This window comes from Gekko japonicus, unplaced genomic scaffold, assembly GCF_001447785.1.
Source record: "Gekko japonicus isolate JY-2015 unplaced genomic scaffold, Gekko_japonicus_V1.1 scaffold141, whole genome shotgun sequence".
NCBI classification, from domain to species: Eukaryota; Metazoa; Chordata; class Lepidosauria; order Squamata; family Gekkonidae; genus Gekko; species Gekko japonicus.
This window is the reverse complement of record NW_015176455.1, coordinates 82011-108283: the sequence shown is the minus strand read 5'-3', so window position 1 is coordinate 108283 and position 26273 is coordinate 82011. Positions and strand designations below refer to the sequence as shown.

General features: G+C 45.5%; 2 protein-coding genes across 2 annotated transcripts in view; one reads left to right on the top strand and one right to left on the bottom strand.

Annotated features, from left to right (window-relative positions):
* MTIF2 (mitochondrial translational initiation factor 2) overlaps nucleotides 1-16385 on the top strand; it is a 27777-nt gene extending 11392 nt beyond the window's left edge. The window contains 11 exon segments of the mRNA XM_015426941.1: nucleotides 796-967; nucleotides 1516-1676; nucleotides 3175-3351; nucleotides 4989-5128; nucleotides 6568-6692; nucleotides 7835-8039; nucleotides 8654-8879; nucleotides 10329-10496; nucleotides 11799-11963; nucleotides 12620-12760; nucleotides 14670-16385. Coding sequence (XP_015282427.1) covers nucleotides 796-967; nucleotides 1516-1676; nucleotides 3175-3351; nucleotides 4989-5128; nucleotides 6568-6692; nucleotides 7835-8039; nucleotides 8654-8879; nucleotides 10329-10496; nucleotides 11799-11963; nucleotides 12620-12760; nucleotides 14670-14839 — 1850 coding nt within the window. The 3' untranslated portion in view covers nucleotides 14840-16385.
* A 1076-nt stretch (nucleotides 16386-17461) lies between these two features.
* On the bottom strand, nucleotides 17462-24259 carry RPS27A (ribosomal protein S27a). The gene is made up of 6 exons (XM_015426922.1): nucleotides 24170-24259; nucleotides 23966-24052; nucleotides 21361-21415; nucleotides 19929-20014; nucleotides 18255-18386; nucleotides 17462-17645 (listed from the first exon to the last, which is right to left on the bottom strand). Exons 2-6 carry the CDS (start codon nucleotides 24011-24013, stop codon nucleotides 17496-17498), a joined length of 471 nt encoding a protein of 156 aa, XP_015282408.1. The 5' UTR covers nucleotides 24014-24052; nucleotides 24170-24259; the 3' UTR covers nucleotides 17462-17495.
* Nucleotides 24260-26273: the final 2014 nt, after the last annotated feature.

Below are 26273 nucleotides of genomic sequence, written 5' to 3'. Positions count from 1 at the left end.
CTTGGCAACAGTGATCCATGCGATGGTCACCTCGAGACTGGACTACTGTAATGTTCTCTACATGAGGCTGCCCTTGTCTCAAATCTGGAAGCTGCAGCTGGTGCAAAATGCTGTGGCCAGGCTTCTGATGGGGCTCTCTATATGGGACCATATCCAGCCTGTGCTAAAGGCATTGCACTGGCTGCCAGTAGCATACCGGATTCATTTCAAGGTGCTGGTTCTTACCTTTAAAGCCCTTTGTGGTGTAAAGACCTACATACCTGAGGGACCGCCTTTCCCCACATGTTCACAGAGAGCACTGCGATCAGGGGCCCAGGGTAGGCTGTCAACAACCAGGACCAGGGCTTTCTCAGTGGTGGCTCTGTTCTGGTGGAATGAGCTCCAGGAAGAGATCAGGGCCCTGCAGGACCTTTTCTAGTTCAGCAAGGCCCGTAAAAGGAGCTCTTCGACCAGACGTTCAATAATTAACAACTAACAGCGGGATGAGAGAAGGTCCTGGATTCCTGGAATTTCCACCAACAGCCTAAAGGACAACAAATTCTTCAAGGACAATCAAAAAGGAAGATTGCGAGCCAACTGTGAGTTGAAAGCATTGAATAATGGCTGCCACTATCAAATTAATGCCTACTAGAACTTTATTATGTTAGATGGTTTTAGAATTGTTTTAATTGTAATTTATGTTTTAATGTAATTTATCTGCTCTTATGTAAGCCGCCCTGAGCTGCCTCTGGCTGGGAGGGCGGGGTAGAAATTCAATAAATAAATAAATACATGTCTTTTTGCTTCTGTAATTAGATCACATATATGAAGCTCTGTTAAACATGGATATTGATTTAGATGCGCTAGAACCAGACTCGGTCTTAAATGAAGTGTGGATCAAGCATGTTATTAAGAAATCTGGCATGAAACCTAAATGGGCCAAGCTAAAAGAGGAAAAAGTAAAAGAAAATAAAGATGCTGTAAGGAGGTAACATCTTTGGCTCTTGCTGTATTTGTTTATATCCCTTTTGTTTTCTGTCACTGCTTTTTCTGTCACTGCTTAAGAGAGGCACTGAGAGATACAAAACCCTTTTCTGAAAGGGAGTTACAGTGTTCCATTTAGCCATACATTCTTGATCCTTCCTCTTTCTGTAGAAAGGACACATCTGCACTGGACATCACTGAGCTGTGGCTTATGGATGATGACCACATGCAGAGATTGGTGTTGCTTAGCAACATTAAGGAGCCCATTAAAAAGAGACTGTTAAGGAGAAACCCAAGTACTGTTTCTGTTATTTGGAAACCAAATGCTTTAACAGTGTTCCATTTAGCCATACATTCTTGATCCTTCCTCTTTCTGTAGAAAGGACACATCTGCACTGGACTTCACTGAGCTGTGGCTTATGGATGATGACCACATGCAGAGATTGGTGTTGCTTAGCAAAATTAAGGAGCCCATTAAAAAGAGACTGTTAAGGAGAAGCCCAAGGACTGTTTCTGTTATTTGCAAACCAAATGCTTTATTGTTCATTGCAGGCCTCCTGCAGATCCCACTTTATTAACCCCAAGACCTCCAGTTGTTACCATACTGGGCCATGTTGACCACGGGAAAACAACTCTTCTAGACAGCCTGCGAAAAACTCAGGTGGCTGCAACGGAGGCAGGAGGCATCACCCAGCATATTGGTGCCTTTCTAGGTATGATTTATTTGTCTGATAACCCCCTTGTTTAGGTTTACTCTGCCAACTGAATGTCGTTTGAGGGGGGGAAATGTTATTAAGTGCCAAATGTATCATGATCTGAGTGCAAAATGAAACACAAATGTTTCTTGGGGAAGAAGAACAAGAAGAGATTGGATTTGTACCCCGTCTTTCACTCAGAGCGGCTCATAAATTCCTTTCCCTTCCCCTACCCACAACAGACACCCTGTGAGATAGGTGGGGCTGAGAGAGGAACAGCTCTGACAGAACTATGGCTTGCCCAAGATCATCCAGCAGCTGCAAGTGGAGGAGTGGGGAATCAAACCCAGTTCTCCCAGATTAGAGTCCATACACTTAACCACTACACCAAACTGGGATTGATCTAGATCCAAGGACAGTGAAGGGGAACCGGGCTGCTTCCTGCCTCAAGTTGGTGTCCCATTGATGATCCTTAAAAGCTAGAGGGGAGCTGGGCTCAGATCCTGGGATGTTGGAGGGATGCCTGTCTGCTTCCTGCTGTCCTGTAGGCCTTATTGATGACAGTAGGAAGCAAGAGGGATGGGAGCTGTATACGAGCACTACAGAAGGGCTGAGATTGGCTGAGTTAAGGTATGGAGCCATCTTTCTGGCTAGATTGTGTTGGAAGAAAGAGTTTTTTGAAGCTTGCGTTTACTTGCTTCTCCAGTAGTAATGTTGGATCCAGTATGACCCCCAAGGCTTTTAACTGAATCAACAAGGGTCAGCTGAACTCCATCGAAAGTGGGGAGCACAGTGCCCTTCAAGATCTCCGCTTTCCCAGCCAGCATTGCCTTGTTGGGATTTAGTTTCATTTTTTTCACTCTTGGACATTTAAGCATAGCAGACAGGCAGTGATTCAGGACGTCTACTGCATTACCAGGAGATCTGGATAAGGAGAAACAAAGCTGGGTGACATCCACCTGACATCCTCCCCTCTTGCATGGAGAGCCATTGAAAGTTTCCCAATATGAGGAGCCTTCAACAAAATCTCAATTTGCTGTGATGTCTGAATAGGAGCACCTAGGCAAATCGGCATTTGTTTCTTTATCACCTGAATTATAAATCATGTTGTAGTCATAGTTTAGTTTGTGGGGTGGAAATAAACTCCATTTTGCTCACATTTCTGCATTCAGATGCCATTGCAAACCAAAGTTTGATTGGAAGCCTCCTGGTTAGGGAAGCCTTTGATACTGAGGAAGATGGGACCAGGAATGCGTGACTATGAGAACAAGATTTGTTTGTGCTCAGTTCGTCCTCAGAGAGGGCTTACAGTAGAGCATTGACTGCAGCAGTTTGAGCAGATTTCAGTGTTTAGAAATCAGACATTTGTGTTCAGAAATCAGAATTTTTCTTTATTGAAAAGTTATCGCTACCTTTGCAGAAATGGTGATTTGTACAGAATGTTCCATGAAAATAGTGCAAGGAGCACTGAATCTTTATTCAAGACATTGTGTGTGTCTTTTAATTACTTTCACAGTGCAATTGCCTTCTGGGGAAAAGATCACTTTTCTTGATACTCCTGGCCATGCTGCATTTTCAGCTATGAGAGCAAGAGGTACACATGTCACTGATATAGTCATATTGGTGGTAGCAGCAGAAGATGGAGTAATGAAGCAGACTGTGGAATCTATTCAACATGCTAAAAATGCCAAAGGTACTTCTAATCTGATTCTAAGGATAAAGTTCTACTTCAGCATCCTGCACATAGCCCTGTCTCCTCTCAAGGTCATCGAACATTCCTTATCTTTAGGTGCACAGACAAGAGAGTTAATGTAAGTAGCCTTGAACCAAAAGGAAAGGCAGGTTATAAATCTCTCTATATTATAAAGCTGATTTGGGGTGGCAACTCTCCTATGGGGTGGCAGGATTCGATTCACGCCAAAATCAGTTGGCCACCTGAACTGCCACTCCAAAACTCTGCCAGTTGCTGGGTGGCCACGTGGCCTCAGTCCTGCCCACATGTCCGGCGGCCAGCATGTTGCCCTTAGTGCTCACACCGCCGCCAAAGATGATGGCCGCTTCGCCACCAGAACGCATGGGACGCTAAGGACGACCACGGTAGTGCCGCGCCGGTCAGCTGGCTGCCCATGGTATCTCCCCCTGCCTTCTCAAGCCCCCACGCCACCTTTCCCTGCTCGCTGGCCGCCGCGGCCGAGCAGGGAAAGACCTCCAGAGGCCCCTGCGCAACCTTTCCGAGGGCCCCACACCATTGTCTTCACCCGATCCCCCCCCTTGCTTCTACAACCACTCGGAGGCCTCCAGGAGGGGCAGGTGGTGTGGGACCTCCAGAGGCCTCTGCACCACCTTTCCCCACCCGGCCGCCGAGGCAGACCTGTGGGGAAAAACCTCCGAGGCTGGCGAGTGGGAGAAGCTGCCCAGAGGCCACCCACTCCCTCCTTCCCCACCTGCCGAGGCAAGCGAACTAGGAGGGGACCGGGGAGCCCTTTACAACCCTCTCCGTGGGTTCTCCTGCCCTCCCGCCGGACTATCAGACTATCAACATCGCTGCATTGAAGGTAATGGAGCATTTCAAGGTCATTATTGTGCAAACTGGGATTTCTGGAAAGTGAAAGAATTATGGTGATTCATCTTGGTACATCAGGGGCACACTGTGTCAAAAGCCGCCCACAGACTCCTGGCCCCCTCCCGGCCTGCCCACCAAACCAAGCGAGCCAGGAAGGGGCTGGGGAGCCCTTTACAGCCCTCCCCATCAGTTCTCCTGTCCTCCCACCGAAGCAGGCGAGCGGGAGAGGCCGGCCAGACGCCCCCTGGCCCCTTCCTGGCCCACCCGCCAAGGCAAGTGAGCCAGGAAGGGGCCGAGGAGCCCTTTAAAGCCCTCCCCGTGGCTTCTCCTGCCCTCCTGCCGGAGTGGGCGAGTGGGAGAAGACAGCCACAGCCCCCCCGGCCCCCTCCTGGTCCGCTAGCCCAGCCAAGCAAGCGAGGAAGGGCCGGGGAGCCCTTTGCAGCCCTCCCCGTTACTTCTCCTGCCCTCCTGCCAAGGCGAGCATGCAGGGGAAGCCACCCAGAGGCCCCCCGCCCCCTCCTGCCCCCCCCCACGCTCACCCAGGAACGATTCCTAGGGCTCATTGCATTCCTGTCCGCGGCGGGCCTTTCTCCTAGTGTTTCGGTTGTTCCATTGGAAATAATTAAGTAGAAGTGATGCAGCAAATAAAACTGCTTCTATTTTAAGGAAAACCTCTTGCTGGAAAAGGAAATCTCTTTGTTTTTGTTTGGATCTTGCCGTTCTCATTTCTCCTCCCTCCCTTTTTTTCATTGCTGTTCTGCTCTTAGTTCCAATTATCGTTGCCATCAACAAGTGTGACAAGCCTGAAGCTGATTCTGACAGAGTGAAGAAAGAGCTACTTGCTCATGGTGTGGTTTGTGAAGACTATGGAGGAGATGTTCAGACTATCAACATCTCTGCATTGAAGGTAATGGAGCATTCCAAGGTCATTATTGTGCAAACTGGGATTTCTGTTTACTTGATTTCTGGAAAATGAAAGAATTATGGTGATTCATCTTGGTACATCAGGGGCACACTGTGTCAAAAGGTAGGATGCAAGTGTTTTCAGTAAATAAACAGTGCAATGTTCATGTGGGCTGTTTTCACAGCAAGATGATGTTCTGAAATCTCTATAGTGTGAAAATCTGTTTTGAACTAGATTGCAGAAAGGGACCAACAAACATTAGGATATAGCATGTTTGCAAACTCAGCTTAGCTCATGAACCTAAAGCTTATTTGATTTTTCCACAAACTAGCTCCAGGTGGATTTCTACCATAAGGTGTATCATTCCATAAATGTTATTATTTAATTAGAAATGTTTATGTGCTGCCTCTCCAGAGGCCAACTTGAGCCAGCTCACAAGGCAAAAATACAACAAAGTAATGTTTTTAAAGCACAAGAAATTATGAATAATCAAACCAGCCAGGAGAAAAAAGGGTGTTTGTGAGACAGTCCTCAGGCTAGGAGCAAACCATAAAAACAGCACTAAAAGATGGAACCCCACAGTTAAAAGTGGGGGTAAAAAGAAATGTTTTGGCCTGCAGATTAAAAAACAAGTCAGCATCAGGCGAGGGCCTTCTAACGATCAGGCTCCACCACTGAAGAAGCCTGGTCCCTGGTTGCCGCTCACCTCACCTCTCCCGGCACTGAAAGCGGGGCTTGGGAAGAGGATCTTAGTGGTGGGATGGACACTACAGAAGGAGTACAAACATTTGTGTGAATTTATTGTTTCTATACAGGAAAAAATCCTCTGATATATAAATCAAACCAAGTTCTAGTTGGTTAATCTGAGAGAGCCAGTTTTGGCTGGTGAGAGAAATTTTTTTATTTGTGAAATTTAATAACTTGAATAATCAGTCATGCATGTTCAAAAACCCAAACAACAAGAAGAGATTGGATTTATACCCCGCCCTTCACTACCCAAGGGAGTCTCAGAGCGGCTTACAAACTCCTTTGCCTTCCCCTCCCCACAACAGACACCTTGTGAGGTAGGTGGGGTTGAGAGAGCTCTTGACAGAAACTGCCCTTGAGAGAACAGCTCTGACAGAACTATGGCTTGCCCAAGGTCATCCAGCAGGTCCAAGTGGAGGAGTGGGGAATCAAACCCGGTTCTCCCAGATTAGAGTCCACGCCCTTAAGCACTACACCAAACAAAAGTTGAGTGTAGAGAAAAAGTGACAGATGCTGATGTAGCTCATGAACATGCAGCTACATTGTGGCAGCCTCTAACTGGTGACTGCAGTTTTATCCCAACCCTAAATTGTCTTCTAGGCAAAACTGAAAGTATTGGGTCTAAATCTATGCGTTCAGGCTCCGTTTTCTTGATCCTGTTGTGATTTTCCACTGAACTCTATGATTGGGCACAGGGTGACAACTTGATGGCTTTGGCAGAGGCAACTGTCGTGCTTGCTGAAATGTTGGAACTGAGGGCAGACTTCACGGGCCTAGTAGAAGGTACCATCATAGAGTCTCGTACAGACAAAGGAAAAGGGTAAGGCACATTGTCATGCATCTTTTCAGTTTCAGCCAGAACTACTAATCTATTGCAGAATCAGTTATATTGGAATTCCCAGCTTTGCTTGAGTATATATTTATTTTAAACCAACAACTTTTGGTTCACCGTTTAAAGCAAGAAAGCACGTACTTTGTGTGCCAGAGGTGTTAGATTCTAATCACGGCATCTCCAGTTTAAAAAAGAAGAGAGGAGAAATCTCTCTGTCAGAGACCCTTGCCAGTCGAAGTAGGTAATACCGAGCTAGGTGGATCAATGTTCTGACTTGGTATAAGGTAGCAACTTATGTTCATGTGCTATGTGAACTTGCTAACATTTCTTGCATTGTGCCATTTAAAAATAACCCTGATCCAGAATATTTGCATCATTGTTATCTGTATATTGTACACTGGTATAAAAACTTCAGAACTTTTGGGGAAATATCCACTGAAATTGATTAATGCATACATTTTCTTATACCTTCTTTTTCCACCGTAAAGGTAAAGGTTCCCTTGCTCGAAAGCCAGTCAAATCCGACTCTAGGGTTGCGGTGCTCATCTCCGTTTCAAAGCCGAAGAGCCAGCACTGTTGGAAGACGTTTCCGTGGTCATGTGGCCAGCATGACTAAACACCAAGGCACACGGAACGCTGTTACCTTCCCACTGAAGTGGTACCTATTTATCTACTTGCAATTTCTTGCTTTCGAACTGCTAGGTTGGCAGGAGCTGGAACTAGAGATGGGAGCTCACTCCGTCATGCGGCACCCGGGTCTCGAACTGCTGAACTACCGACCTTCCACAGCCTGCAGTTCAGCGTCTTAACCACTTGAGCCACCGCAGCTCCTTTTCCACTGTATGCCCATTTATAGTATAATGTTAAGCCTCAGAAAAACGATACTCCAATCAAACTGCAAAATACAGAGCCATTTGAAGTTCACGGTGTTCATATTTGGTGCTCTGCACACAATCATATGGGTGAAATGTTCATCTCTTTTCGGTCTTTAACATCTTCTCAGTGCAATGGTGACACACTTGAACAGAAATGTCCAATTCTTTTCTTTCACAAAACATAAACTGACATGATCTGGCTATGCTTATGAATGTGGAACTAAATGTAATTTTCCTTCTTTTCCCACCCTCTAGTCCAGTGACCACAGCTATTATCCAAAGAGGAACTCTGAGAAAAGGCTGTATTTTGGTTGCAGGAAAAAGCTGGGCAAAAGTGCGCCTCATGTTTGATGAAAATGGCAAGGCAGTGGAAACTGCCTCCCCGGGCATGCCAGTGGAGATTGTAGGATGGAAGGATGTTCCTTCAGCAGGAGAGGTCATACTGGAAGTGGAGTCTGAGGTACCACAATTTTAGGATTTGAACCCAGAAACTGATTCAGACACTGAACAAATGAGTCAGTTATCCCAGACACCAGACCAGCAGAGAGATAAGAGGGGCCAGCTGTAGCAAAGATATTCTGGAAGAAATGAATGGTTCAGGGTGACAGACTGGCTTCAAGTATGGAATACAAGAAAATATTAACATGACTGGAACGTTAGCCAGTTGTAAGCTAGCTCTGTTCTGTTTTGTTAGAACTTCTCTCCCCATTTCACTAGTGTAGCCGACGGGAGTCCTCCTCATTTCTTCCCCCTTTCCCTTTTCTCTCATTCCACTCCATCCTTTCCCTTTGCTGTGAGCTTATTGCCTGTAATAAAGGCTGTGCAGAAGGCCCAGTGTATAGAGCTTCGTCTGCTCTTCTAAACTATGACCAAATGGAGGGAACATTCATATTTAGAAGGAATACACCTGAGTATCTGATGTTGGAAGAAAACAATAAGGGATGGTTGACGCCATCAGGCCCTGGCTGTGAGTTTCTCAGCGATATCTGTCTGGCTCACTGCTGAAGACCTAATGTTAAGCTAGATGGATCCTGCTCTGATCCAGCATGGTAACTGTTGTCTTCTTCTGCTAAGCAAAGGGCTCGTGAAGTTACTGACTGGAGATCCTATGCTGAACAACAGGAGAAAATAAAGAAGGATCTAGAGGTCATAGAAGCCAAACAAAAGGAGCACACAGATGCCTACAAGAAGGAGCGAGAGGGCTTGACCAACATGACCTGGAAGGAGAGACATAATGTCTTGTACAAAGCCAAAAGGCATCAGATGTATTGGCGACCTAAGGAAAGAGTATCCACAACACTGGAATCCCAGGCTTTCCCTGTGAGAGAAACAAAGCAAGTGGAGCCAGGTTTGACTCTGCACACCTTCCTTTGTGTAAAAACTTGTAGGCAGAGGGAAATGCTCTGTGGGGAACTGTGGCAGCAGGGACCATAAAGAGGTCTCCAGGAGGGCTAGAGAGGAAGCTGGAATGAAAGTTGTTGCAATAGACCCTTTAGCAACTGTTAGGGAAGGGGCCATGGAAAGTGCCTCAAAATGAAGCAGCCAGTTCCTTGCAAGGAGATGTTGGGCTCAGTGGGCCTCCCACTTGGGAGTACTAAACTCTCCTATCCTGACATCATGATGTATGGTAGTAAAGGAGACTGTAATGGCAGTAATGGAATCTATCCTATCAGTGATAGCCCTGGCTCCTGGGCCCCAGCTCTCCCACAGCATTTCAATCAGGTGGTTTGAGAAAGTCTGTGGTGGCTCTTTCAGAAATGGGGGGAAATCAGTTAACGGGTGCTGAACAGGTGCAGCTTTGAAAGGTTCCTAATGCCCATCTACTCTCAGCAGCTTGGGAAACCATTGCTGCTAAGTGCAAGAGTCACAGGCACATTGGTAAGAAATCCAGGTTCAATTACAGCTGGCACACTACCCATAGAAAAGCCAACTTGGCTACCTAAGCTAGATACAGGGCAAATAGACCTAGATGGTTTTGCTGGAGTTAGGCTTTCTTACTCTGTACTGAGCAAAACTCTTAATACTGATAGAATCCCAAATCTATCTAAGGTAGGGTTACCATATTTTGAAAAGCAAAAAAGGACATAATTCCCAACTGACTACTTCAAACAAGTGATCCATATGAAAAATCTCATTTTAAATACCCCTACATTTAAGCTGTGATAATTGCAACTAACTAAGAATATTCCTAACCTTCTAACCCAAAAAAGGGGACATTTTCATCAGCTTTTAAAAAGAGCCCAAAAGAAGACAGATACCCAAAAAAGAGGACATGTCCTCTAAAAGAGGATATCTGGTAACCCTAGTCAAAGGGTTTATTTTCTTAAGAAAGACTATGTTAGAGCTAGTGGTAATACAGGTGTGAATGAAAATATAATTTTTCTCTGTGTTACAATCAAGGAATTTATACTCTTGGGTTTGGAGGAAGGTTTCTTTTTTCTTTTGGGAGGCAGGTTACCCACTTTCCATTTTGTTGTTTTACTTCTTCAATTGCTTTAATTTATTCCCCGATTTATTATATGTTCTCTGTATTGTTGTCACAGTCCTTATTGATTTGTGTAAGTTGTTATATGCATGAAAAAAAATGAATAAAAGATGTTTTTAATAATAGAAATGGAGCAAAAACCATTAGGAACCTTTCAAAGTTGCACTTAGCTTCCATGAATTGAATTGAAACTAGTACAGAAACTCCTGGTGGACAAATCTTAGTCGTTGATACTCCATATTTTTTTAAAAAAAATTCTGCATTGCAACTAATACATTCTTGTCCACCCAGGTGATGTTGATGGTTCTGTGGAAGCCATTTTGAATATCCTCGATACCTATGATGCCAATGAGGAGTGTGAATTAGACGTTCTCCATTTTGGGATTGGGGATATAAGTGAAAATGACCTGAACCTTGCACAAGCATTTCAAGGTAGTGAGTGCTGAGGTGATCTGTATGAAATGGTGTGGATCTTTGATGGTTAGGAGCCTTTGACTTTCACTTTTCCAATAGCATAAATGGCTACTCAGTAAACATCTGAGAAATGTGGGATTAAGAAATGCTCTAATACAGAGATTTAAATTAGGTGCACTGTAGTGACTGACTGAATTATCATAGTACATAGCAGAATGGAATGTGAAGCCCTAACCTTGTCATAAGTCAGAGGGGAAGATGCATCCTGACCCATACAATGTAGTTGTGTGCTGTTGTTGTATTTATTTTATTTTATTTAGAACATTTATTAGACACCTTTCTTCCTTACAGAACTCAAGGTGGCTTACAATATAAATAAAATCCATAAAATAGAGTACATAAAAACACATAAGACCAGATGTCTATCTGATGGCATCTCCTAGGTGCTGTATGTGCAGCTTCAGATCCAGGGTTGGAAACCAAACATGCAACTCTTTTTCTTCAATGTTACATATCCTGGATTGGGGCATGAGGATATTGGGTTGGATCCAGTGGAAATTTCCACTGACATAAGGGATCACCATCAGCCCCCTCCCACTGCAGCCTGCAACCCCTCCCCAAAATGCTCATACTGGGGGACTCCAAAAAGCAGCATGAGGGACAAATTGGGGGTCTGCTGTGAGATGGGGGAATTGACATTAGTGGAACTTGACTGGTGGATCCAGCCCATGGACTATCCTAAAGTACATGTCGCTACAAAGAGGAATCTGGTTGAAAAAAATGGTGCAAAAATAAGGTAGTTTTAGTGTTGCATGTTAAAGTGGTTATCTTTGGGGCTGCGTGAACTCTGTACAAGTGCAGCATTTGAATGGATTTGGGAATTCTGGGAGAAGAATTCAGCATCATGACAACTCAACTTTTCTTTTTTATTACAAAACAATTAGATCTCTGTAACTGTGAAGTTTGTCTTGAAACTGCATGTGTAGATCTCAAAACCACAGTGGGATACTTAGGAGGGTTTTCAGTGTTTAGGATACTATGTAACTTCTTATCCATTTCAGTGATGTACAGAATTATGCAAAATAAATGAATGCATATTTTAATAATTCATTCATGTTGTTTAATTCAGAATTTCTTAGTGCCAATTTTGTTGCTACAGGTTGCTACAAAACTTTTTCTTTTCCTATAACAGAGTACACTGGCAGTCCAAGCTTTAGAGTTTAATAAGCATAACAGCTCTTCTACATAAAGTGCTTGTATTTAATAGTAATCTTTAAGAAGCACAATAACTTACATTTATTTTTCCCCCTGACCTGTCAGGTATTGTGTATGGGTTCAATGTGAATGCAAGTAAATCTATTCAGCAGTTGGCTGCTAAAAAGGACATAAAGATTAAAATTCACAAGATCATCTACCGACTGATCGAGGACTTGCAGGAGGAGCTGAGCTGCACATTGCCCAGAACTGTGGAAGAGCATATATTAGGTATCCTCTGAATACCAGTGCTAAAGTCTAACTACAGGGAAGGTTATTGTCTTCAAGCTGCTTGTGGCTTCCCAGCAAGAACCAACTAGTTACTGTTGGGAAACAGGATGCTGGACTACATGGTCTGAACCAATAAGGTTCTTCTAATGTCCAATGGACAGTAGAATTTTTGTAGAGGTGAAACAGACTTTTAAAGCTCCAATATTAATTAACATGATAAGAAACGGTGTGCAGGGCTCTGGGTTTGCCATGGCTCTGAGGGAACAAAAAAATCATGTTCTAACGGATGTCAGATCTGGCTTCCTGAAAATCTTAGCTCTGCCTCTTAAGACTGTTAAGATATGCCTGAAAATGTAAAATAGCAGCAGCATAGCTAAATAATGTTTTCAGGGGTTGGACCTCAGAGACGAAGTGGCTCCTTGCCCCTCCTGTTAAGCACACTACATAATAAAAATGATAAGGCTGACACATTTCCTCAGTTTACATTGAATCTGGAAAACCTAAGTACAGCATCTTCTTATTCTGGAATATTTAATATTGACTGGAACTAGAAAGTAGGTTTTTGAGAACTGCTCTATAATGGGGCATATCCTTTTGAGAAACAGCTGACGACGTTTGATAATTATGAATCTTATGCTTCCATTTATTTTCTGCAGGAGAAGCTGCTGTTTTAGATACATTTGAAGTCACAGTAGGGAAGAAAAAAGTTCCAGTGGCTGGCTGCAGGGTACAAAAGGGACAACTAGACAGAAAGATGAAGTTTAAATTAATTCGTAAAGGAGATGTTATTTGGTCAGGTGAGTGAAGTGACCCATTGCTTGCTAGTTAATTTTAAGGCCTTGTTCTCATCTCTCTTGAGTCATTCAGCATGCTGCTTAGCTATAACCAGGCTGCCATCTGATTGTGATTTTGTGTCCATTTCCCCCCACAAACCTGAAATTTGACAGCTAGTGGTGTGCAAAAAAACAAAAAACAAAAACCCTGGTATTTTTCAGCTCCGGGTAAATCAGACCCAAAAAATATCAGTAAATGCCAAATTTCCCCAATCCAACACCGGTAAAGTATTCGGATTGGGGAAATATTCGGTATTGCCAAATATATTCAGGTCTGATATATGTTAAAATGCCTTCTTTCCCTCTGGTAGCCCCTACAGATTTTGTTGTCAGTTTCACTCCCTGCCAGTCAGCTGTGAGTGAAATTGACAAGGGAAAGCCTTGGCTCTCTGCCTTCCCTTCCCTAGCTGACATGGGGTAGCTGGAGAAGGGCAGGCAGGAAGTCCAGGCATGTTTAAAATGCCTTTCTTTCCCTCCCCGAGATTGGAGAGGGAAAGAAAGGCATTTAAATATCCCCACCCACCCAAGCAGAGAGGCTGAGGGAAGGAAGGAGGCATATTTGGGGGCGTGTCTGCATGCCATGCCGGCCCTCCCCCAGCCTACCCGCCATGGGCTGGCTGGGGAAGCAAAGGGCAGGGCACCTGGAGAAGATTAGGCAGGGAACCCAGGCATTTGTAAAATGCATTTCTTTAAAATGCGATCACGGGGAGGGGAAGAAAGGCATTTAAACCCAACACTGACTGGCAGGTCAGGCTGTTAGGTTTAAATGAGACCTTGTTTTCAGTATAGCAAAATGAACCTGAAAAAAGCCAGGTAATATCACCTTTTTTGGGCTCAGCTATACTAGTAGCCAAATCCAGCTCTCTGGTCTGTATTCGGCTTATGTGATACCTGAAAAATACTGACAGGGTATTTTTCCAGTTTAGCTATTGCTGAATGCACGCCCCTATTGGTTACTAGCTTCTATTGCTGAGAAGTCAGTTCCAGCCCAGATACAACTGCAATTTAAATAGCTCTGCATTAAAATAAAAATGGATCAATCCCAGATCATACATCCATGCCACTGGGAAACTTGGTCTTACTTCACCCAGGGCTTTGAAGGGTAAAGATCCGCAAGTATTAGTGACTCACCAATAAGAAACTGGAGTTAAGAGAGCTCTGCATATGCTTCTGAGTTCTGAAAGTGCTTCACCAGTGGCTACTAGCCATGGTAACTGAGGGGAACCTCCACATTCAGGGGCACTAAAACCCTCCGAATCCCACAGCCAGGAGGCAACATTGGGGGAAGGTCTCAGCCTCTATGCCCTGTTGTTAGCCGTCTAGAGGAAGCTGGTTAGTGTCAGCAAGCTGCCATTCTGTTTTCGGTGACCTCTGTGTACATATCCTTTCCCTGTTGCACCCGGCTTGGTTTCTATCATCCTACTCCTGCGTTGGAATGCAAAAGATAACTGCTGGAGGTTGTGTGGGGGAGAAGATGCTGTAATGCTTGGCTATTGCTTTTCCCATGACTACTGCACCTGTGTTATGTCTAATATCCTGCCTGGTTCCCATGGACTGGGCGCGCAACCGTTCCATTAGCCCGCCAGCGGGAAAGTTATTCATTGGACCTGTATCTCTTTGAAGTTCCTTTATTATGCTTGATCTAACTGTGTATCCCCAGTTCTAACAAAGAACGTGTTTGAGTATGTCGTCAACGCTTTGAAATAAATTTTGCTTTTCTTAAAACGTGGATTTATTCTCGATGCTTGGGGATCCAACAGTTAGCCACTGTGTGAGACAGGATGCTGGACTAGATGGACCACTGGCCTGATCCAGTAGGGCTCTTCTTTTCTTATACTGCAAATTTGATTTTTTTCATGTTCATTATATCTAGGCAACGTGTCGTCACTGAAGCACCACCAGAATGACATCTCTGTAGTGAAAACTGGCATGGATTGTGGACTGAGTTTTGAGAAGAACATAGAGTTTCAAGTTGGCGATGAGATTGTTTGTTTCAGTGAAGAGGAGGTTGAACAGACAATTTCTTGGAACCCAGGATTTTGAGTTGTACAGCAGCTGTGAGACACTGGAATTATGGCCTGAACTCTTAACCATTCATGGCATAATGGAGCCTTTTGGGAAGCAGGATGCATTGTAGAAGTTACAGTTCTGACACTAACATTTCAGAAATGGTTACTAGGGATTGAATGCCCATTTTTTCCACTTTGTGGCAGTTTAGCAGATTCGGATGCAGATGACAGGACAACTGTTTTACGAGCTGCAAAATGGGACATATGAGAAGTTGGTTGGATGCCTGATTTATACTACACTGGGGGCGGGAACTACAAGAGCTCAGTTCAGGCTGGACCAAAATATAATTTTGCTGAGCATATCTGCTTGAGTACTAATTAAAACATGGGGGGTGAAGGTGGTGGGGTAGTAGGGTTTTGTTCAAGCAGGAGTGTCTTTGCATTTAGGATACAGATCCACCTTATGCTTTCAGGAGCCATCCATAGGGTCACACTCTCCTGTAAAACAGTGATCCTGACTTTCCTCTACCTCACTGAAGCAGCAGGTATTTCAGGAAAATACCCATTTATTAACAGCTCTCTCCATAAAAGGACAATTGGCTTTGGAACCTCACAGCATTTTGTGACTGGCCCCTTTCACTGTGACAGCCATTTATGGCATCATCTACTCCTACTCGTCAAAATTCCAAAAGTAGTCACAGGTTCAAGACCCGATAGACAAACTTAAAGAACATGAACTAAAGAGTCCTTTTTGACCATTTTCAAATTCGTAAGTATGAGTTATACCTTTTCATCCTAATAATGAAGGTAATTCAAAGAATGCCCTGGATCAGTGAAAGATACGAAGTGTTAGCATAAACCCAGTAAAAGTATTCTGGTAAATATTAACAGCACACCTTTGATTCTCCCTTTTCTGTATGTATTCTTAAATCAGTTATAATTCAGGAAACTGTAGAGTCCTATTCTGTTGATCTTGATAAAAATGCTTCCCAGAACATGTGATGATAGTGGGAAACGGAGAAGAGAGGGAAGTGCTTCAATTGGTACCTGCTGAGTTCACAGTGAGACAGACACCCACCATATGGGTTGCCAGTAAGAAACTTTTTTAAAAAAAAGCAGCACTGCAGGAAAGGGCTTTTCGTCTACCAGTCTCCTTCAGTTGGCAACCCAAAAGGCTGCAGTTAAACAGGTGGTTAAATATTATGCCACCACACTTAAAAGCTACCTTTTCATCTGTTAATGGCATAACCACTGATGGAAAGGCAGGGAAGTGGCAGGTAAAATTATCCAGTACCCCTTACAAGTCTCCCCCAAGTGAGTGATTTTCTAAAAATTATTAAAAGACCCAACCACAGATCTATTTAATGGCGCCCTAGAAAAAAAAGGAAAAAACAGCACTATCATCACGTAGCAGGCACAGTGGCAGTTGAAAATCTTGCATGCCTGCTATAGACTGAGACATGAACTATGACTGAGCAGTTTGCTGGTTCAAATGTTAATAATTATTTTAAACATTTTTATCTAATCTCTCCATGTTCCATACTTACTTGAGAGCTAGTTTGGTGTAGTAGTTAAGTGCATACTCTAGTCTGGGAGAACCGGGTTTGATTCCCCACTCCTCCACTTGCGGCTACTGGATGACCTTGGGCAAGCCATAGTTCTGTCAGAACTGTTCTTGAAACAGCAGCTCTCGAAAGAGCTCTGTCAGCCTCACCTACCTCACAGGGTGTGTTGTGGGGAGGGGAAGGGAAAGGAGTTTGTAAACTGCTCTGAGACTCCAAGTGAAGGGCGGGGCATAAATCCAATCTCTTCTTCTGCTTTCTTCACAGACGGTATGGCAATCCCTACATTTAAACCTGCTTTGTCAGGTTGCCAAACATCCTCATTTATAAAATAAACTTAGACTATAAGAATATGACATGGACTGACTCCATGCAATCCCTGAAAACTATCAATTGGATAGCTAGAGCCAGAAAAGTGTATGCCATTGGTGTGAATGGGAAATGAACTGCACAGCCGTTAAGTAGAAACAAGAATGCAAATTCCAAGAAAACTGAGGAGGCTCTATTTTGATGTTATCCACGAGGATTTGTATTACTTCATTTGAAGTTGCTCACCCTATCTAAAGACACTAAGCCCCAGGGTCCCCTGACAGTCTGACCCAGTTTAAGAAACACTGCTCTTATGGTTACAAAGAGTCAGAGTGTTCATCCATTTGCCTGGCCACAGGAAATGGTAAATCAGATTACATTTAACCAAGATAAGGGAAGTCATAGAATTCAGGATCCCTGCAGATTTTTGGTTTCATAGGGAAGCATCCTCTGGCCACATAAGTTGCATAATGCCACCCTTCTCTTAATTGCTTGAAAATGGAGAAAGCAGAATGTGCCATTTGGCTTCAGAAAGCATTTACAACAATTGAGCACTGCAGTGTCTCAGTTCTTAAGTTACCAGAGCAGTGGGGTTAATTCCGTATCCTATGATGCTGTGGATAGCGTAAGAACAAAACTGTGTGGCAAGATGTTGTCCCGCCCACAGTCCTTTGTGACTAGCCAAAACACTCAGACACCTTTCCCTCTCTACACCTTCATTACTCCATTACTAGCTGATCACTCCCCCCACCCACTTGTTTGCCCTCATATAATCAGAGAAACAGTGACATTTGGAGATTTTTATTACAACAGACACATTTACTTGTCTTCTGGCTTGTTGAAGCAGTATGTCAAACAGCACTTGCCACAATAGTGTCTGTCAAAGTGGCTAGCCATGAACACTCCAGCCCCGCATTCTTCAGAGGGACACTCTCGCCGCAGACGGCTGATTTTGCCATTCTCATCCACCTGCAAGAAGAAAAGCACTGCATTACAGCCCCTCCCCCAACTTTCAAATACAGAAGCTCAGCTCATAACCACCTCAGAGCACAAGTTGTTAGAGCAATTAACTTTCCCCTGCAGCAGTGTGCTGTAGCGGCGCAAGTTTCTGATTAGGATGTGGGAAACCCAGCTTCAAATCCCCACACTGCCATGGAAGCAAACTGAGAAGCCGCCGTGGGCAGTCACCCTCTCGGCCTCATCCACCTCAGTGGGTTGTTGGGAGGATAAAGTGTAGGGGGGAGAATGATATATAAAAGATACTTCCAGTTCCCTTTGGAAAGAAAAGTGAGATATAAATATCTAAATTTCATTTGGTATGACTACCCTAACTAGTAGTATGAATCAGCTGAACTGATGTATTATTGCCCTTTCTGACTAATTTGCTCTGTTTATGAACAGACGTACAAAACAGGTAATGGTCATCTGAATAAGACTGGGTCATATTCAAGTTGGTCTCTGTGTGTATACAAATGCAACAGCTTACGACATCCATATCCACTGAGAACTTGCAAATCTTAAATTATTCCTACCACTGCGTGACCCCAGAAATCTTCTGGTAATGGAAGTTGTTCTTACCTTGTAATATTTAAGGACAGCAAGCTTCACCTTCTTTCTCTTATGCTTGTTCTTCTTTGGGGTGGTGTAGGACTTCTTCTTTCTCTTCTTTGCACCACCACGAAGTCTCAGCACAAGGTGAAGGGTAGATTCCTGTTTTTAGTAAGCAAACTTTGTTAAGAGAAGATGGACACACATATTTTTGACTACATAGTGGTAACATGCACTCATGTAATTATGCAAGAGTCAAGCCTCCAGTTTGTTCCCACATGTTAAGGGGCACCTAGTTGACATCCTTTCTCCCTGTGCCACCCTCTGTCCCCAACCATGGAGGAAGGAGGAAAGCTGCTCAAAGACAGCCCCCCCCAACCCCTATGTCAGCGAGGTGGTGAGTCAGAAGATCGTAATCAACTGTGTCCAGTGCTGCTGTGAGATCAAGCAACAACAGCAGCGCTGACCCGCCTTGATCCAGCTGTCTGTGGAGATCGTCTGTCAGGGTGACCAACACCATGTCCGTCCTGTTGCCGAAGGCGGAAGCCGGACTGGAATGGATCCAATGCCAGTGTGTCATCCAGGAAACACTAGAGCTGTTCTGCTACCGCTCTCTCCATAGGACCCAAAGATGGCTTTTTCAAGAGTGGTACTGCCACCACCACTTTCAGACCCTCCGGACAGACCCCCATCCCCAGGGACAGATTAACAATGTCCATCAGTGGGCCCTGTATCCTCTCACCACGAGTTTTCACCAGCCATGAGGGACACGGATCCAAGAGGCAAGTGGTTGGCCTAATAGTACCCAGGATCCTGTCAACATTGGCAGAGGAGAGTAGACTGAAGTTACCAAAAACTGAATCTGAAGATGGCCAAGGGGCGTCCAGTTACGTACTGTATCAACACTGGCAGCGACCAGACTTAACTTGCAAATGCCTCACAGCTGATGGCCAATTTACTAGCCTTTTGGTTCCTCTGAGAGGGTTGTCAAAGATCTAATTACCCTAAATAATTGTGCCGGGCATGAGCCAGTGGACGCAATGGACGCTGTACAGAATTCCCTCTTCGTAGCCTTCACTGCCACCTCATAGGCTTTCATAAGCATCCTAAGAGATGTTTTTGAAGCTTCATCGCAAGCACACTGCCAAACTCACTCAAGTCATCTGAGTTCTCGTTTCATCCCCCTAAGTTCCACAGTATACTAGGGAAATGTCTTAACAAGAATGGAGAGGACTTCGTGGAGCGACTGCATCGATGGCTTCAGAAAAACGGGACTCGCTGAAAATGAGTCACTGAAAGCCATCGGATCCCATGGAGCATTCTGGAACCCAACTGGGTCCATTAGTCTCTGCAGGCGAGCGTAAATTAGCTTATCACCAAGACGGGATAGTTGCAGGTCTGAAGCCTCATCAACATGGATGTTGAAGTCCCCCAAAACTAATAGCCTTGGGAACTCCAAGGCCCAACCAGCTACCACATCCAACAGGCTCAGCAGGCTGTGCACAGGGCGATCGGTACACCAGACATACAGCCAAGCTCTCCTCAGTGTCCCACACTAGACCAACACAATTAATACCAGCAATCTTTGGGACAGGTTTGAAGGAGAAATTATGAGTATTGTGACCCCACCCACCCCTGAGTTCGGGACTGATGGAGGACAGAGAAACCTTAAAATACACCTTAACATACACAGAAGGCAGATACCTTTTGAATGTTATAATCAGATAGAGTGCGCCCATCTTCCAATTGTTTGCCAGCAAAAATCAATCGTTGTTGATCAGGAGGAATTCCTAGGTAAATAAAAAAATACATCAACTTACTGCCACAAGTAGTTTAAAATAACATCAAAACATGCCAGACATCCCAATCTCATCAGATCTCGGAAGCGAAGCAGGACCATCCCTGGCAAATATTTAGATGGGAGACCTCAAAAGAATACCAAGGCTGGGAGGCCAGAGGCAGGCTATCTAGCCACTTCTTTGAATGTCCTCCATGCCCCAGTAGGAGTTGCCAGATGTCATCATGCCATGCAAAAAAAACAAAAAAACCCCACAACCACCCCCCCCCAAAAAAAAACCACATGCCAGACATGGTACCACACTAATCTCAAATTTGCTATTCATTTTATAAAGCAGGATGAGGCAGTATTTATTAAATCTCCACTAACTGGAAACCACTTATGTTAGAACAAAGGATATCCCTTTGGCTACCTATTATGATCAGTTGTATCTGACAGTCTCCACACAACCATACCTTACCATTTACCTTTGTGTCCATTAGAAAAGAGTTTAGCCGTGATTCCTATAGATTATTTATTAAGTCAAGTGGTGCGTTGTTTGTTCTAAACCTTCTGCCTATCCTCTCTGGACAGCCCTACATTTTCAGAATATATTTTAGGCACTTAGGTGTACCTCTCCAAAGTAGTTTTATTCTCTGCATTTTCCCATACTAAAGAGCCCTGTATGTATCTGTCTATACACACTTTTAGTACTTTGGATTTTGCAGCATTTCTTTGTTTTGGGTATTCAGAGAGGCTTCGTTTTTTGTGGGGCGGGGGGGAGGGAGTTCCTTTTCCTAACTGCTAATGTTCCATTTGCAACAGCAAACTGGATTGATTGAGAGCTGTCTGTGACACAGGATTTTTTCCCTCCCAACTGCTTACAATTAATTCAGAACCCGAAGTACATGAATAGCAAATTTACTGCACACTGAGAAAAATTACACCCTGCGTGTTAACACTGAATTGTTATGCAGCCTTTCTGTAATTACTTTTAAAAAGAATAAATATCAAACAAATCTTCTGCAGGGCGACCCTGTGGATTTTTCAAGGCAAGAGATGTTCAGAGGTGGATTGCCATTGCCTGCCTTCGCATCACAACCCTGGTATTCCTTGGAGGTCTCCCATCCAGATCAGGCAAGCCTGGGTGATCCAGGTCAGGGCCTCTAGAGCATTAGCACACAAGCCTCTCTCACCCCAGTTGCATGTCAGTCTTGTGGCTTTCACTGGAACTTACTCTCAAGTATGCACTGCCAGGATAGCATATTAAGCTCCTTTCTAGCAAGAAACTGAAATGCTCCACCTCAAAGTGGGAGCATAATAGAAGCATAAGACTTCCCAATCTACAGTGAAACCTACCTTCCTTGTCCTGGATTTTGGCCTTGACATTTTCTATAGTATCAGAGGGTTCAACCTGTTATAAAAGTTAAAAATCAGCAATGAAACACTTGATAAACCTACCGCCCCTTTCCAATCTACAGTAGAACAGCATATGTTCACCCGGTTATCTTTGAAGAGTATAACGAAAACAGTTCTGGCTTAATAGCATAGTATTTTCAAAACATGCATGTTCCTAGTTGCACAATACTGCGGTTCCACATTGTAGACACTGTGTTAAAACTGTGTTAAAAGTGGAAATGCTCCACCCCAAAGCTTACCAGCTTTGTTCCTGTGCCTTTAACATTTATGGGGTGCACCGCACAGCAACAAAGCTGGTAAGTTTCTCCCTCTAACCCATCCTCCTGAAGCTTGAAGCAGCTTACAACACATTTAAAACTAGAAATCATAGCTGGCAACCTACTGGCTAGTAGGAGGCAGGCATGGAAACCAAATGGCCCTCTTTCCTGCCAACCTTTACAAGAACATGGCTGGAAAAGGCCAAGTTAGAATTGTAGTCTTCTACTGAGATGGCCAAAGGGAATATTAAAAAGGGAAGTAAAGTGATAGTTTGGGAGACTACCAGGCTGTTCTCATGTAGACAACACTAAAAAATCTCAACTATAAGATGAGATAAAGCTTATGGATCCAGTGACTTGTCCACAGAATGTGCTGACAGTTGCAGATCTTTCCTGCGTACCCCACCCCCATAAACCATTCCCAGTGTCTCAAGACCTATATGGACTAATAGCCACATGGGTCAGGGGCTGCAGTGGTGAAGGGGAAGAGGATGAAACTACCCTTTCTGTTGTCAGCATAGCTCTGCAAAACAAAAGAGGGTGAATTTATCCCCTTCTTTGTTGCAGCCTCCCTGCCCAGGGGGCTGTTAGTCCATGGGGGTTCTGCAACCCGGGGAATATTTATTTATTTATAGTTCTAATTTATATCCCGCCCTACCCCACTGGAGCAGGCTCAGGGCGGCTTACAGATTAAAATATTAAAACAATCAAGACCATTAAACATTAAAACAATTCATTAAAATGATATAGTATTACATATTAAAGTGCTAGCAATACTGTTCCAGTATCATAGTGATGGCGGTGCTGCATGACTGCATACCATATGATGTTCATTCCAACACTGATCTTGCTTGATGCACACAGGCTGACAATTCTTCACCAGGAACCAGGCTTTACAGTTGTTGCTGGTGGTACATACTAGTGGTGGTAACTAGTAATGGTGGTGGCTCCTAATTGAAAGCCTGGTGGAAGAGCTCCGTCTTGCAGGCCCTGCAGAACTGTAAGAGTTCCCGCAGGGCCCTGATCTCCTCCGGGAGCTCATTCCACCAGTACGGAGCCGCCATCGAAAAAGCCCTGGCCCTAGTTACGGCCTGCCTGGCATCCTTAGGGCCTGGGAGGGCCAGTCGATTTTCATTCCCTGACCGTAGTGGTCTCTGGGGTACATATGGGGAAAGGCGGTCCGTCAGGTAAGTTGGACCCTGGTCATAAAGGGATTTAAAGGTAAGAACCAGCACCCTGAAGCGAATCGGCAGCCAGTGCAATGCTTTCAAGTCTGGCTGGATGTGCTCCCTCAAAGGGAAACCCATCAGAAGCCTGGCTGCTGCATTTTGCCCTAGCTGCGGCTTCCAGATCTGCAACAAGGGCAGCCCCATGTAGAGAGCATTACAGTAGTCTAATCTAAAGGTGACCATTCCATGGATCACTGTTGCTAAGCCGTTGCCTTCGAGGAAGGGAACCAACTGCCTAATCAGCTGGAGATGGTAAAAGGCCGACTTGGCAGTGGCTGGGCCTCCATCATTAAGGAGCACTCCCAAACTTTACTAAGGTCTGAAATTACTGCTGGTGGGAGGGGAATAGGGAGAAAGTGTGCTGTCCTCACAAAGTAAGGAGATACAAATGTGTATCAGGGCATAAACGAAAGCATCTCAGCATATACTTTTGAGACCTGAATTGTATCATCTCTCTCTCCCACTTGGCCCAACCCCTCCACAAAACTCCACCTTCATGACTAGGCCTTTGACATAGACATTATTCCTGCAAAAACTACGTACAATACTATTAGCTTACCCTCTTTCCCCTGCTGTCTCAACACCGTCAACATTCAGGCAATAATCAGAGACCTTAAAAAAAAACCCTGATGTTGCCCTGGAAAGCCGTGATGGCCATTAGCAAAGAAAGGTTATGAAAGGGGATAGACAGGATGGCCAAACAAACCCTTCATGTTCCAAGGAAGTGTATCTGTAAACAGCAGTTACGGATGAAGGGGGGGGGGGCGCTTTCCAAGGGCATCCAATTCAGCATTTAGTCTGATCCAAAAGGACCCTTCTGGTTGTTCTGCGGAGCGGAGGGTACACTGCCATTCCTGATTATTAACTACTGCCAATAAGAAGGAAAACCGAAGGCCCGTGGGGAGGGGGGGAGACAGGAGGAGGCAAACTAGAAATGTAAAAGGGCCGAAAGCCATCCAAACAACAGCGACCCACAAGCCAATGGCTCAGTCTCTCTGTAACACGCCCTGGCCTAGTCCGGTGACTCCCAGCCACCATTCACGTCTTTCGCTCCCTCACCTCGAGAGTGATGGTTTTCCCTGTTAGGGTTTTCACAAAGATCTGCATGGCGACGGCTCCAGGCGTGGCCGCTGGCGCCGCTTACACCTGAGGAGGCAACAAATGGAGAAAATATAGTAATAAGAAAGCGCGCAGGCCCTAGGCCGCGCACGAGGCCTTGAAAGGGAAAACGTGGAAGGCGCGAGGGACGGAGGAAGAACTCACCAGCGTCCTGCTCGCGGAATGGCGACCGCCGGAAAGAGAATGTCGCTCCGCCTTGCACGGGGTTTCCGAGGCTGTGGAGAAGGAAAAGGCGGGACCTTAGGCCGACAGTAGGAATACAACCCCCGGCGTGCATTGCTGTCTGATAAACGTAGAAGGCCTTGATGGGAGTGGTAGTTCTTGCAGGAGGTGACGTGCGCGGGAGGTAGACTCACCTCCCCGCAGACAGTTATACTTCGAAAGGCTCTTCGGGAGTTGTAAACAGGCAAGCGAGAAACCACATTTCCCATAAGGCACTGGCCCCCTTTCAGCCGGCCCCCGCTGGTCTAGCTCTGCTTGGTTACTACCAACAGTGACTCCCTGGGTGAGTCTACCGGGGAGGGGTTTTTTTTTGGAGAGACGGGGCAGTTCCTCCATCGGCCTCAGACTATCGCCGGCTTTCGATTCGGGACCTACTTCCGATGTAACATTGAGGCATCCATTTTTCCTCCCACAAACACTCCAGGGTCATTATATCCAGTTGTGGCTGAGACTATACAGGCGACGGCTGACAGCTGCTCCTCTGCAGGACTACTGTGTGAAGTATATTACAGAGTAGAATCCGTGTTGGTCTGTAGCAGCAAAAATAAGCAGGAGCCTTAGCTATCTATGGCCCCGTCACATGGGCCAGATATCGTGGGGGGAGGCGTGGCTAATCGCCCCGGCGCAGTTTGATTCGTGATTATGCGATCAGACTCCGGCAGGTAAACGAGGGACCGGAGCGTGCTCACATCACGGGCATCTGGAGGTAGCCTGTGGCAAACGTTTACTAGTACCTTGGAGGAGGTTCGCGTTTTTTAGCGCGCATTGTCGGCGGTAAGCCATGGGTGCGCTCCACTTCCCAGATGTTGGGGTGTGATCACACCCGGATAATCCACCCCCCTTCTGTGCCTCTCCCGCAGCAACTTTGCCCTTGAAAGACTAAACAGATGTTATCATTGCATAAGCTTCAGTCCACAAGAAATTCTTCAATCTTTAAGACGCTCTTTTGTTTTGAAAACGGGAGATCCATCTTTGGGTCTGGCACCACCAGTTGCTAATATGTGGTCTGAAGTATTTCTGATGGACACTTAACCAAGTCTGATAAATTCCATTTATTTCTCATATTTTGCAGAGTTGCCATATACCCAAGTAGTACTGTTGCTGTACCACTGACTGTTGATTCTAAGTGCTAATATGTTATTGCGGGACGTACTAAAACTAAGGACAGCGATTGCCCATAGGGAATATATGAGTGCCCATAGAGAATAATGGAGAGTAGGCAGCTGCAACGGCCGCGGGGGGGGGGGAACGTCCCCTGCTTCCCTGAGCCCCGGGGTGGTGGCCTTGGACTCCTAGGGGCAAATTCCACCTCTCACGTTTTGCCCACCCTCGTGGCTGTTGCAGCTGCGGCCAACAGCATCGGTGGCCATAACTTTTTAAAGAGTCCTTTACAAGAGCTGGGGGAGCCAGAATGACCTCTTGAGTGTGTGATGTCAGAGTGGCCCCCCCCCCGGGGCTCAGTGAAGCGGGGGAACATTCCCCCCCCCCCGCGGCCGTTGCAGCTGCCGCCAACAGCATCGGCGGACATAACTTTTTAAAGAGCCCCTAACGAGAGCTGGGGGAGCCGGAATGACTCGCGTGTGTTGGACATCACATGCGAGAGGTGGAATTTGCCCCTAGGAGTCCAAGGCCACCACCCCGGGGCTCAGGGAAGCGGGGGAACGTTTCGGGGGCCTCCCCCATGGCTGTTACAGCTGCGGCCAACAGCGTCGGCGGCCATAACATTTTAAAGAGCCCCTAACGAGAGCTGGAAGAGCCGGAATGACCTCTCGCGTGTGATGTCTGCAAGAGGTGATCACACGCGAGAGGTGGAATTTGCCCCTAGGAGTCCAAGGCCACCACCCCGGGGCTCAGGGAAGCGGGGGAATACGTTTCCCCCCCCCCGCGGCCGTTGCAGCTGCCGCCAACAGCATCGGCGGACATAACTTTTTAAAGAGCCCCTAAACGCTGGGAGAGCTGGAATGACCTCTCGTGTGTGATGTCCGAGCGGCGTTGCTGCTCAGACATCACATGCGAGAGGTGGAAT

Excerpts from the sequence above, each read along its gene's own strand:
- RPS27A (XM_015426922.1), bottom strand. The coding sequence starts at position 24,013 with ATGCAGATCTTTGTGAAAACCCTAACAGGGAAAACCATCACTCTCGAG. Across the intron at positions 21,416-23,965 it reads GGAAAACCATCACTCTCGAG|GTTGAACCCTCTGATACTAT; the intron begins GTGAGGGAGCGA and ends CTTTTATAACAG. Across the intron at positions 20,015-21,360 it reads CAAAATCCAGGACAAGGAAG|GAATTCCTCCTGATCAACAA; the intron begins GTAGGTTTCACT and ends TTATTTACCTAG.